This window comes from Sturnira hondurensis, unplaced genomic scaffold (assembly GCF_014824575.4).
Source record: "Sturnira hondurensis isolate 20B ecotype Veracruz unplaced genomic scaffold, ASM1482457v3 Scaffold0019006, whole genome shotgun sequence".
Classification (NCBI taxonomy): domain Eukaryota; kingdom Metazoa; phylum Chordata; class Mammalia; order Chiroptera; family Phyllostomidae; genus Sturnira; species Sturnira hondurensis.
The window spans coordinates 638,986-652,284 of NW_028091637.1; the positions used below are offsets into that span (position 1 = coordinate 638,986).

Below are 13,299 nucleotides of genomic sequence, written 5' to 3' on the forward strand. Positions count from 1 at the left end.
AGATTCTGGGACAAGCTGGGCAAAATAATTAGCTCTTAACACTAACGAGGACAGTGGGCCCTCGGGGTAGAGTGTTCTCGTAATACTGACATTTTTGCTGGCCGGGAACAAGTACTCGTAAAGATGGTCGTGTGGATGCACTAAATGGGCATGGTTTAATAGAATGTTCTCCTGATTTACCTGTTAAATCGAAGTCACCCCTTTCTCCCCTTTTGGTTCCTAAAGGCTTTATTTTGTTGGGAAACAGCTCCTTAGGCTGGCTGACTGAAGCTGTAGCTGCAGACTTCCGCCACTGAACACAGTTTCTTCCTGTGCTTTACAGATCATCAAAAAGCTGATAGAAAGAAAGCAAGCTCAGATTCGAAAAGTCTACCCTGGACTTTCATGTTTTAAAGATGGAGTTCGACAGATTCCGATCGAAAGCATTCCTGGAATTAGTATGTATATAGATCTTCTTTTTTTTAAAAAAAATATTTTATTTATTTATTTTTAGAGAGAAGGGAAGGGAAGGAGAAAGAGTGGGTAGGAAACATCAATGTGTGGTTGCCTCTCGTGTGTCCCCTACTGAGGGCCTGCCCTGCAACCCAGGCATGTGCCCTGATTGGGCATCGAACCAGCGACCCTTTGCTTCAGAGGCCTGTGCTCAATCCACTGAGCTACACCAGCCAGGGCTAGATCTTCTTTTAGTAACAAACTATAGAAATGATCCCTGAAAATATAGTCTTTATGGGTCTTCATTTAAAAGCAGAATCTTTCGGTAATGCCATCAGCTGTTTGAAACTATTACCAGAGTGCAGTACTTTAAAAAGCTTTTTGCTCAGCCCTGCTCCATCTGTGTTATTTCTAGTCTTTTAAGAAGCCAGCAAATGCTTTCCTTGGATATCCTTTCTCTACTTCCCTTTGTAAACAAACCAGAGTGCTTAGATGACCCCTTGTTGTAGCTATTCATATCCATCATTGATTGAGAGCCTGCCGTTTGTAGCACAGTGCTAGGCACTGCCCACACGTGTCCTTGCAAGTAGGGGACTTCTGCTCTTTACAAGCAGGGACATTCAGTCTCAGAATGGTTAAGTTCTCTGACCTCACGTGGCACATGGCCAGTAACCGTCAGAATGAGAAACAGGCCATTTCTTACCCCTCCGTCATCTTGCTGTTCTCACCATGTCTCATTGCTTTCAAGGGTACAGTCTGCGTAGAGCTGTGCTGGGGTCTAATCCGTTTTCCAAGTCTAGGAAGGGTGGTTGAAAATCACATAATTGGTTTCTCTATTTCACACCAGTTTTCCAGAGGGTTCTTATCTGGGAGTATGTTAGCAGTGAGTTGTGTTCAGTTAAAACATACACAGTAGCTCTTTTGGTAGATGAAAAGCTATCAAATATCAGCACTTCCGTTTGGTTCAAGTCCAAGATCTTCTGGTATACTGAAGATTTATAAAGCAAAACAAAATCAAACGAACTAAAATTCTCCAGAAGAGAACAAGACATTATTTGTGTTTTTTTTTCGTGATATGTTTCATGTATGTGTCTTCGTTACAAAATCTACTCTGTAGGATATCTTGCTTTCATTGCCAGACCAGAAGTTTTACTTCCCCATATTATCCCAATTAATGGCATAATAGCTACCATATCACTGAATGCCAGTTTGTTGTAAGCATTGTTCTGTGGGATAACATCACCTTATTTTTGGAATTCTGTTTTATAGATTGGTAAACTGAGAGTCAAAGGTTAAATAACTTATCTGGGGTAAAAACTGAAAAAAATTAGCTTTTAAAGAGAAAGCAAAAAAATCAAATTCAAGTCTACTGGACTCTGAAGTATGTTTTCTTTCTGTTACACTAAACCGTCTTGCATTATAAGCAAGGTTTTTGCCAAATAAAATAGAGACTAGGACAAAGTTTATTCTAACCTAAAATAGCAGCTTAACTCTTCACATGGTGATTGGCCAAAAAAAAAGAAAGAAAGAAAGTGATGTTGAATTTAAAAAAATACGTGTGCTGCCCTGGCTGGTGTGGCTCAGTGGATTGAACGTGGTCCTAAAGGGTCATTGGTTCGATTCCCAGTTGGGGCACATGCCTGGGTTGCATGCCAGGTCCCCAGTAGTCATTGCGTGAGTAGTACAACCACACATTGATGTTTCTCTTCCTCTCTTTCTCCCTCCTTCCCGCTCTGTCTAAAAATAAATACATAAAATCTTAAAAAACATAAACAATATATGTGCCTGCAGTACCGGACATTATTATTTTTTATGCTTTTCTCTGAAAGGTCGAAGTGCCTTCTTTAAAAAACATTAACCTATAATAGGGCAGTGGTGTCAGTCTTGGAAATGTTGTGTTCTGTTAGCTGTATTTGGACGTAACTGACTGCAGTTAATTTCAGTCCTTTCAGGAATGGACTTACTGAGTCAGGGCTGTCATTTATTGCATTTTCAATAAGTGTTAACTGCTATTCTCTTTACCCAAAACAGTTCTCACTCAATCTTTGATTTTGTTGACATATAGGAGAGACAGGCTGGAAACAGAGTGCAAAAGAGAAAAGGTGAGTGTGATGGGCCAGAGGATATGAATGGAAGTGGTCCCCCCTCCCCTCCCAGCAACTTAGAGAAAATGGACAAACTGATTGGAGTCACCAGTACAACACTTGCTGGGTGTCAGTTGTCATAAAAAATTCAGGAATGAATTCAGTTTTAGGTTTTTGTAGAAATGAGCTGAGTAGGAATCAACTGGCAAGAGGATAAAACACCAATCATTGTTCTTTGTTGTTCACTCTTTTCCTTTCAAGTAAAGAGCCCAAAGACTCTGACCAGCTCTACAGCACGCTCAAGAGCATCCTCCAGCAGGTAAAGGTAGGTGTTTCCTTTTCATTCAGCCCATGCAAATGTTTTGAAATGGTTTCCCACACAGCATTTTCATATGAGACACCTTGCTTTTTTCTTTACCCAAGAGCCACCAAAGCGCCTGGCCCTTCATGGAACCTGTGAAGAGAACAGAAGCTCCGGGATATTATGAAGTTATACGGTTCCCCATGGGTAATGCCATTCGCCTTTTCTAAGTGTAGACTTAAAACTCTCTGGATAGTGGCGTGGGGGGCAAATGGTCACTGAGGTGAATTGTACTCTTCTGTAGTAGGGGAGGGTGTGAACGATGGGCGATGAGGTTCCACGTGCCTGGGGAGGCCAGTGATGTCAGAGCAGAATGACACGGGAGAGGTGGGTGCCCGTGTTTATGAGACGCTCTGCAGCTGCCCGGGAGCCCACACGCCAATACTACTAGGTGCAGGAAGCCCAGGTGGGGACTGCAGACAGCATGAGATAGGAAATGCTGACTGTTTGGACGTAACCTTGCTTATACTCTCCCTCTTGGGTTGCAAATGGATGAGCATCACATATTGTGAGTCTGTTTAAAGATTTTTGAAGATAGTACAAAAGAAGTTAGACGAAGCTGCTTGACTGCCCCTCTTCCAGAGGGAGAAATTCTGGTTAACACAGTCCTTGATCTCTCATGCTCTTGGCGGATACTATTAATGTCACTCCTTATACTCATATTTTAAGCTTTGCCCCACACCCAAACCAACCAAACAAAAAAACACCATTGGATAGGTACTTAGTAGAATTTGCTGCTGCGCCTGCACCGGGCTAAAATGAATGAATTGAGTGAATTAAGAATCCCCAAATTAAACTGATCTGGCATGGTGCAGATGACAGACAACTAGGTGAAAAAGATTTTTTTTCAATCTGTTGTGTGACCATTTTGGGGGGAGAGCCTGTGTGAGCCTATGTCTTCTGTACCTTTTCTGCCTGTCTATTTCTGGTGCCGAAAAAAGGATTCAAGTGTGAAAGAAGGAATTAGAGAGATCTATTAGCTCCCTGACAGCAAAGTCACTTGTAGATGTTTTCTGTGGCATTCATTTTCACACGAACATTTTATATAGTCGTGGTAGTGATTTCAGTAGTCTGTACTCCTTGGAGTGGACTTACAGCCATATGCTCTTCTTTCTCTTTTATCTCTCTGTGCCTTGCGTCTGTGTATTTCAGTACGCGAAAATCAAAGTGAGGGTTGGCCGAGTCTAGAGTTCTGAAGGGAAGGGTGATTTGGGAATGAATATTTCCCTTGACATAAAAAAATCTGTTAGAATTCTTTATGTACACTTTAAACTGTCTTTCAGTTTAAAACTTAACTGACCTTTGCATCCTCACTTCCTGGACCACGTCAACTTCGTTTGTGAAATCCTCATGGGGGGTTGTATGCATTTGGAGAGAATAGTTTTCTTTGGGCAGTGGATGTGCCCTCTGAAGACCTGCAGGGGCGGGTCTAGCAGCTTGTCCATCATAGCCTGCTCACAGCCTGCTTTCTGGGGGTTTTTTGCTTGGTCCAGTCTGAGAAGGATGTGAGCTTCTCCAGTTGATGACCATTTGTGTGTGGAGCCGGATGCTTGGCAGGGGAAGACTGACCACACTGAGTAAGACCAGTGGCGGGCTGAGGTGTGTGCTGGGCACAGTCAATTAAGCCTGCAAGTGGTGCTCTGTAGTGGGGCTGTAATAATTTTGTGGGGATGCCTTTAGGTGCTGGACAAAATATGTAGTTTTGTCCCCTAAGGTGGTCGTGTTTTTAAGAAGACAAGTCAGTAATTTTACTCTTCCTCATTACTTTCTCTTGTCTCTTGACAAACACATTTCTTCTTTTTCCCCTGTGCCTTAAAAAAACTCTTTTCTTCCGTACGAATGAGGTCTAACCTGTTTTATTTAGGGAACATTGTCAGAGTAGTCTAGCTTAAATAGTCTAGCGTGTCTTCTTAACCACACGTGGGTTGCTAGGCAGGATTCCTGATTTATCTAGAATTCACAAGCTGGTGGCAGAGAGAGGAGTGAAAATAGAATAATTTAATGGTGTCTCCATATTTGGTATGACTGAGGTTTGTCAGTAATGCCAACTCCCCGTCTTTGTTAACTTTTGCTGTTTGGTCAACTGAAAGAATCTGAAAAGGCCCGAGGAAGAAAGTTGCTGTCTATCACTTTAGAATACAGAGGAAATGTGTAGAATTGGTTTCAATTTTTCAGAAAGGCCCAAACACTTCTGTGGTTCTTGTTTGGTTTCTGTTCTCTTTTAGGTTCTCCCCATCTCTTCTTACCCTCTCCCTTCCAAAAAATATATCTGAAAAGCTTCTAGATAAACGTGTTTTTTTTTTTGGTTAAGTTTCATTGTCTTCATCCCCTTTAAGTTTTGGGGTTAAACCTCTCTTCTAAAACATTATATTTGGCAGGATATCTTAGGTGCTAGGTATTTAGGTGGAGGAAAGATAAACGTCTAATTTCACTTAGAGAGGCACAGTTCACTTGCTCTGTCGTTGTTAAATAAGAAGACATCTTCATCTGTTCAGTGCCCCCTGGGGGAGACATTAGGGGGTACTTGCTGAGGCTTTGTGCGTCTTAACACTTTTTAATTTTTCTCTCTTTCCAAACTATTTTTTGTCAGAGAAGACAGAAAATTGAAAGTCAAACTCACACTTGTGATGGCCTAACTCTGAGACAGGCTTTTGTCAAAGGAAATAAGAAAAAGCAGATATTTTTCCATTTTTTCTTTGTGTTAGATTTAGGATTTTGATGCAAATTAATGTCTTTCAGTTTGGGGATGTTGCACATAAATTTATTTGTCTTATTAAATGGTTATCCCAATGTATTTGGCTATAAGTTTCTTTCCCTCTGGAAAATTTGATAATAATAGTGGGAATTTAGGTTATTGGTATTCAGAAATATTTCTTTAGTGATTTTGACTTATTTTTCTATCTACATTTAATGGAATTTTTAATTATAGAACCAGACTTAGAGACAGCTAGGGGCCTATGAGTAGACAATGTTAATAAGTAGAAGATGTTGGCACCTTCTAATTTGCAAGGAATTCTTTAAATCTGTCCTGAGACTGAGCGTTACAGTAGCCCCATTGTATTCTTTTAAGTTTAGGTGAAGCACTATTCATTTGTAAAAAGGATACAATTTAAAGCACATAGATGTACTGGGAAATTCTTATTTTTTTAATAATAGCCTCAGAAGGCTTATTTGCTTTAGAAAATAGATGATTAAATAAAGTTTGTCATCATTCTTAAGTCATTTATGGAACATGAGAGGACATCCGTTTGTACCATTTTACCTGCCAGGTCGCTGGTGTGTTAACTAACACTTGCAGGTGTGTTTATGATCAGTGTCTCTACCTTAGTTCTCTACCACAACAAAACAGCTGTGACTGTGATTAAAGAAACTCAGTCCGGTTGTTTTAAGTAACGAAATGATTCCATACGAGTGTCCGCCTGATTTACTCTGTGCAGATAAAGCCTCTTCTGTATAAATCGGAGTGAATAGCTAACAGTACTTAATTCATATGTATCACTGCTAATCTACTACTTATCTTCTTGTGCTGAATAAGGGATTGGGCCAGATGATTCATAATGGTCCCTTCAGTGTTGAAATGCTGTCAGTGTACACGAGCGAGAACATAAGATTTCAGAACCGTTTTCTCGGATCGTATGAATTTCTCTTACACAAAGGCACTGGGGTGGTAGAAATGTAATTAAACCAATGACGCAGGTTTTCCAATCTCACTTTTGTCAACTAACATTCAAAAGGAGTCACGGTTGCTAATACATTTTTTTCCTGTGCAGATCTGAAAACCATGAGTGAACGCCTCAAGAATAGGTACTATGTGTCGAAGAAACTATTCATGGCAGACTTGCAGCGAGTCTTCACCAACTGCAAAGAGTACAACCCCCCTGAGAGTGAATACTACAAATGTGCCAACGTCCTGGAGAAGTTCTTCTTCAGTAAAATTAAGGAAGCTGGATTAATTGACAAGTGATTTCCACCCCACCCCCCACCCACCGCCCCTTAGAAACTCATCAAGCAGTGTGCCTAAAGCAAGGTGGTTTAGTTTTACAAAGAATTGGACGTCACGTGTTGAAGATACTTGTAAATGTAATAATTAGCACTTTTGGAAAACAAACAGAAACCTCCTCGTAGCTTTTCCAATACGTATTTAAATTTGAGTCATAGGACATTTTTATTTTATGAAATAGATTTTAATCTATTTACTACTATCAGTGTAAATTTTCTATGGCATGTCCATTAGGTGAATATTCAATAATAGATGATCAGGGGTTTCCTCAAAACCTGTATATGAGGAAATTGCACATCATACCAAGATTTGTGGGAATCCAGAAAATTTCAGACCATGAATGTTTCCATTTTTTCTAATGGAATGTGAGAATTTATTTTTATTTTTTTCTGAAGGATTTTAAGGAAGGGATACATGATTAAAAGCCCGTAAAAGGTGAACTATGTGATGTTTGAAGTCTCTTTGTAGACTTTCTATATATATATTTTAAAAACACTCATCTAGATGAGGTGCTTTGAGCAGTTCTGAAAAATGCAGTTTCATAAAAGTAACTGCTTTGATTTCTAAGGAAGAAATTCTAAATAATGCAAACTTTTTTATAAGCATTGGGTTTTTGATAATTCTGTCTACCTACAAAAACTTGTGAGTGTATAACCACTATTTTAATAATTATTTTCTCTACACAAATGTGTAATATTATATTTGACTTCGCTTATGCAGGCCATAAGTTTCCAAAAAGCAATTCCCTGGGCCACAAAGGCACACATTTGAAAACACTTGAAATTGAATCAATGTGCTTTAATAGGAAAAGAAGTATCATCTATATATGTACCAAATATGGTGAATACTTGTTCTAATAAATAAGAATTTTTTTCCTTTTCTATGATATACAACAACCCACTGATAACGTACATGTGGACATTTTTCCTTTTGCATCTTCAGATTGTGTATATTCATTGTCTAAGTGGAATGAAATGACCACCAAGATTTGCTGTCAGTATTTCAACGCCTACAGTGGTTTGTAGACCCAGGGTAATGTCCCACTAAAATCCATCATACAACCTGATTAACCAGTCTTGGGATTCCAGTTCAGTGCTTGGATTTAGTTGCTGATTAACACTACATACATGAGCGGAACATCTGCCACCCCAGCTCTGGGAGAACCAACTAATATGAAACAATTGAAGGCCATCCTGATGGTCTTGACACTAATTTTTGTGACACAAATTTATAAACTGATTTTTGTAAAGAGCTAGGTTTTAAAAGTGTATTTAACATGATGTTTTCTATCAGCATAAATGAAGTAAGACGATCACTTAAAGTCATTAAAAAAGAGTTGCCAGAGATAATCTGCATTAAGGAAAAAACTTTAAGTTGGAAGTATTGTTTTTAATATGTAAGAGATATTCAGAATGCTCACAATGAAAAATGCCTCAGCTTTTTTAAGGATAGGAAACCACCTTGAGTGGCATCTAGATTTCTAATGAAGAATGATGACACAGTTTGGATTAAGTATCCTGGACTGGTTTGACACAGTGCTTTGTACCGGATCTGCCGAAGCACCTGTCCAGCTTGGTACCCTGTGAAAGTTTGTTATTTTCTGGGTAGACATTCTTATAGAGTATTGTCTTTAAAATCAGATTGTCTCTTCTATATTGAAAGCATTTTTATGTTTTCTAATTTAAAAATTAATATTTTCTTATAGATAATTGTGCAATAAAGCTGAAGTAGGATGTGTGGTTTTTGCAAATGCTTTAACAGCTGATGAAATTTTACATTTGTAAAATTAATATATTGTACTGGTACAAAATAGTTTTAAATTATATTTTAAAAAGCTCTTGAATCTGGTGGTGTGTTTTCTTCTTCTGGTGGATTGATTTTTAACAGGGAACACGTACGATCGGATGGATGACCATTGATTGTATCCTTAATTCTTAGTTCTTAAGCATTTTGTCCACCATGTTTAGAACTGCTGCACTAGTGGGAATTTTCATAAAAATCTATAGCCCATCAGTGAGAAATTTTCAAGAGGAGAGTCACTTAACTCTGTGTCTCTTGAGTTGTCCACTGCATTTTGTCCACTGTCACTCATTAAACAGGGGAAAAAATCCAGCTAAAAGAGGGCTGTGGGTTTAGAAATTAAATTTTCCCCCCGTTTGTCTACTTTGCTCTTGTGAAATAGATGAATGAGCAGAGAGAGAAAAACACAGCTGATTTCTGAGTGCCTTCCGTATGAGCTGCTAATGTTACTAAAAAATCTGCCTATAGGAAATATTACTATAATATCCTGTTGGGGTATGAGAGGACCCACCAAGGAGCACCCCTCTTCTCTTCTGAATTCTGAACTGAGAGGTCAAGACCCAAAGGCATATACGATTGCCAAAAATATCTTTATTAATGAAAAAATGGGTATTGGAGAATATGGTTTATATATCTGTGGAATATGGGGTAATAGTGAACCCCAGAATGTAAGAGATATTCCGCATGATCACAATGAAAAATGCCTCAACTTTTTAAAGGGTAAGAAACTGTCTTGAACGGCATTTAGATTTCTAATGAACAAGGATGATACAGTGTAGATTAAGTATCTGGGACTGGTTTTAAACAGTGCTTTGTACTGGGTTTGCCAAAGCACCTGTCCAGCTTGGTACCCTGTGAAAGTTTATTTTCTGGGTAGACATGCCTACAGAGTATCACCAGCAGTTCTACCACTGCCAACTTCCCCGTCCAAGGGCATGGCCTTGACCATTAGGCCCAATGCCCTGTGCTGTGTGAGGGCAGGCCAACTCCAAAGAGGCACGGGTGAGTGAGAACTAAAACAATCCAGTCTGGTTCCTCACTCTGGCTCACCAGTTAGGTAAGTCCTTCCCAGAAGAGGAATGAATCAGGGGCAGAGGGAAGCCAGGGGGGTGATGGATGTCCTTCTACTGGAAAGTAAATGTCTGGAATGCAGGTAAGTTTCTGTCGTCCCACCCCCATATATTCATAGTAAGAAAAACCTGTGTCATTATTTTGATTATTCAACACAACTAAAAACTGTATTAGAAAAAGTGAAAAGACTGAGGTTTTCACATTTATAGTTCTGGACTCTAAGAAGTAAAACAGGATCACACAGAGGCACTGTGGAGAGGTTAGTAATGGGTCATCCCCTTGAATACTCTTCAGACCAGCCCTCAGTGCTTATTGCAGGGAGCCTAAGAGCTGCACGGGGAAAGGTTACTGGGGGCAGCTCTGGGCCTTTTCCATATTGTTCTGAGCTGTTCTGCTCTGCCCCTTCACTAGCATTCTCCTTTTAGCAAAGTGAAAAACCCAAAGAAAAAAGAGCAAGCTACTATGGAATTTCAAAAGTCAAAATGACTGCAAGAGGCAGTAATTAAGTTGACTTTTTTTTCTCTTTCAAGATGCTTGCAACATATGTTTAGATTTCTTAACTATTCAAACATTTATTTTTTTTTTCCTGGCAGAAAAAAAGTGAGTGTGTAGAGGGTGGTGGTTGGGGCCAGGGAAAGGGGTGGCAGGGACTGAAATCAATGCCTCTTTGAGTCTTAAGGCTTTCGGTGGGGTGGTGCTATTTATCCTCTCCTTTGGGTGCTCTGTTGGGTACCAGTGCTATTAATATAAGGTGGAAATTGGCAGGGCAAAAGAGTGTTAGTAATGAATGCTACAGTTAGGGAAAGAGATGAAAAGTGAACTTCAAGAGAAAAAATAAGTAGAAGAAGGTTTCCAGGTATATTTGGAGGAAGAGCTTAAATAAAGTAAAAAGAAGATGGTGAGGCAGTGAGAAGGCTCCTGTGTCCTGAGAAGACCTCTGCGGTATGCTGTGTATATTTATGCTTTGGATTCTCCATGGGAACGTCTTTGTGTGTGTGTGTGTGTGTGTATAAAAGGGAAGCTGTTGGACAATAATAACAAAGCTGGAGATTTTCTTTAGGTTTATTAAGAAGCAGTATAATTTCAACAAGCAGAGAAAAGCAAGGAACACAAGTTAACTTTCCTGCTCTATTATTGGGAAGTCTGATGATACTTGAACCTTGGCAGTTTCAATCTATGAGAAACAAATGTGTGTGTGTGCGTGCCTTGCCACTCTGCCAATTTAATATAACTAAAACTAAATAATGAAAACTTTTTATCAAAGAAAACTCAAGGCACATATTGCTTCACTAGTCTGTTGAATATTTTAAGGAAAAAGTAATATCCTACATAAACTCAGAAGTATTTTTTCAGAAAACATTTTATGAGGCTATTTTATTACTTGAATCTAAAGCCAGGAAACAACAAAAACAAAACCAGTAACTGAGGAAAGATAGCTGTAACCCATGAAAATAGAGACAAGGAATAGTATTTGGAATATATAAAGAATCTGTATTAGAAAAATATGTTCTAGTAGAAAAGTGGGCAGAAGATGTAACCATAGAAAGAATGAGAATGACCAATAAACATGTGAATTCTCACAGCTAACGAATAAATCTTTTAAGTAACTAAAACAGAAACTATTCCACACTCATTGGCTTGGCTAATTTTAATGTTCAATAACCCAAGGGGTAGTGGTGGGGAAACACAAACTTGAATGGCTCTTAGGAGAGCGCTGGTACTGCCTGTGTCAGGAGAATGGGCACGGCCCCTTAGGGAGCCATCCCACGCCTCAGCATCAACTGCATGGAAACTCACGTGTGTGCAAGGATGTAGAACATTCACTGCAGCAATAATTTACAGTAATGAAAAAGGGGAAGCAAACTACCTGTCAAAAGAGTGTCTTATTTGTATATCAAAATACTGTACAACAGTGAAAATAACCTACATTTGCCAACAGGGATAAATTCTCAAAAACGTCAAGCTACCAGTTCCAAAAAAAGATATGTACAATATTCATGTGAAATGTTAAAACACAAACCAATTCTTAAACAGTCTACGGATAAGTGCTACAGTGAGAATAGAGAAATATTGATAGAGCAAAAACACCAAATTTAGAATAATGATTTTGAAGACAAAGGGAAGGGTTAAAGCTAGATCAGAAGCTGTCAGCAGAGAAAGATCTACAAAAGTAAAGGCAGCAAATGGTTTGGAGCTGGAGTTGGCACAGTTTCCCAGTAAAAGGCTGGAGAAAAGATATTTTAGGTTGCAGGCCAAAGAGGTGAAATCAAAGATTTTACATACGTACTTGATTAGGGTTCAAATTTGGTGTTTTTTAATCACCAAAATTGATGGCCATGATTTCCCGGCCCCCCCAACCGTTTAAAAAAAACCCAACAACAAAACCACCCTGGCTGGGTGGCTCAGTTGATTGGAGTATATAGTTCCATACACCAAAAGGTTGCAGGTTTGATTCTAGGTCAGGACGCCTAACTAGGTTGTAGGTTCAGTCCCTAGTTGGGGCATGTACAGGAGGCAACGGGTTGATGTTCCTCCCCCTTTCTTTCTCACTAAAATCAATGAACATTATCCTTGGGTGTGGATTCAAAAATAAATAAAAACAAAAACTCTATTTGGCTTGCAGATTATACAAAAGCAGGCAGGGGGCTATGTTTGGCCCAAAGGCTGTAGTTTGCCCCTGCTGGCCCAGAACGGCATTTTCCAATACAACTCTCTCCGGTGGTGGTGGAAATACTCCTCTATCTGCATCATCCCCAGTGTGGTCATCGCGAGTCACATGTGGCTGTTGAGCATTTGAAATGTGGCTACTACAACGAAGAAATTGAATTTTAAGTTGTATTTCATCTTAAAGTAGCCATTCAAGAGTTTTTATGAATGTAAAGAACAGGTGTACAGGGAGTGGTTGAATAAATCGTGGAAATAAAGAGGCTGTGATAGTAGAGTAAGACACGAATCAGTGAGGACTGATATTTGAGAACAGGGACATATCAATTTAATAGTAGAGAAAAGCGCATGGCTTTGGAGGTCAGGAATAAAAAATTGGGGCTAATGACAAGGATTTTTTAAAAAAATATTTATTTATTTATCTTTAGAAGGGAACGGAAGGAGAGAGGAAGAGAAACATCAATGTATGGTTGCTTTTCGTGCATCCCCTGCTGGGAACTGGCCCCTGCCAGGAACTGGCCTGCAACCCAGGCATGTGCCCTGACTGGGAATTGAACCGCGATCGTCTGGTTCGCAGGCCCGCGCTCAATCCACTGAGCTACACCAGCCAGGGCCTAATGACAAGGATTTAGAGGGTGACTGGTACAGAATGCAGAAAGATACGAAGATACAGTCAAGAAAATTTGAGGCTGGGATTGGAGGAGCTCCCTCAGTAAAACAATTGGTTGATCATGGACCTGGAGGTCCCACAGGGGAGAGCTGAGAGAAGCCTGAGGTTGAGTTTGGTGGGAGAGTGCAGAGCTTCATGGCGATGACTACAGAGAAAACCAAAGTGTGGGGAGAGAAGTGTTCAGGAAGGATGAGAACAGTGAAGGCGAGAGTGTAAT

General features: G+C 39.7%; 1 protein-coding gene and 1 pseudogene across 3 annotated transcripts in view; one reads left to right on the forward strand and one right to left on the reverse strand.

Moving 5' to 3' along the window:
- KAT2B (lysine acetyltransferase 2B) overlaps window positions 1–8,291 on the forward strand; it is a 93,875-nt gene extending 85,584 nt beyond the window's left edge. For 2 of the 3 annotated variants that reach the window (XM_037070678.1, XM_037070679.1), the window contains 5 exons: window positions 323–437; window positions 2,498–2,534; window positions 2,778–2,841; window positions 2,940–3,024; window positions 6,648–8,291. In XM_037070678.1, coding sequence (XP_036926573.1) covers window positions 323–437; window positions 2,498–2,534; window positions 2,778–2,841; window positions 2,940–3,024; window positions 6,648–6,841 — 495 coding nt within the window. In that variant the 3' untranslated portion in view covers window positions 6,842–8,291. The remainder of the gene's footprint in view (window positions 1–322; window positions 438–2,497; window positions 2,535–2,777; window positions 2,842–2,939; window positions 3,025–6,647) is intronic. The other variant, XM_037070680.1, reaches the window with a different exon arrangement.
- LOC119004123 (uncharacterized) lies at window positions 642–725 on the reverse strand (annotated as a pseudogene).
- Window positions 8,292–13,299: the final 5,008 nt, after the last annotated feature.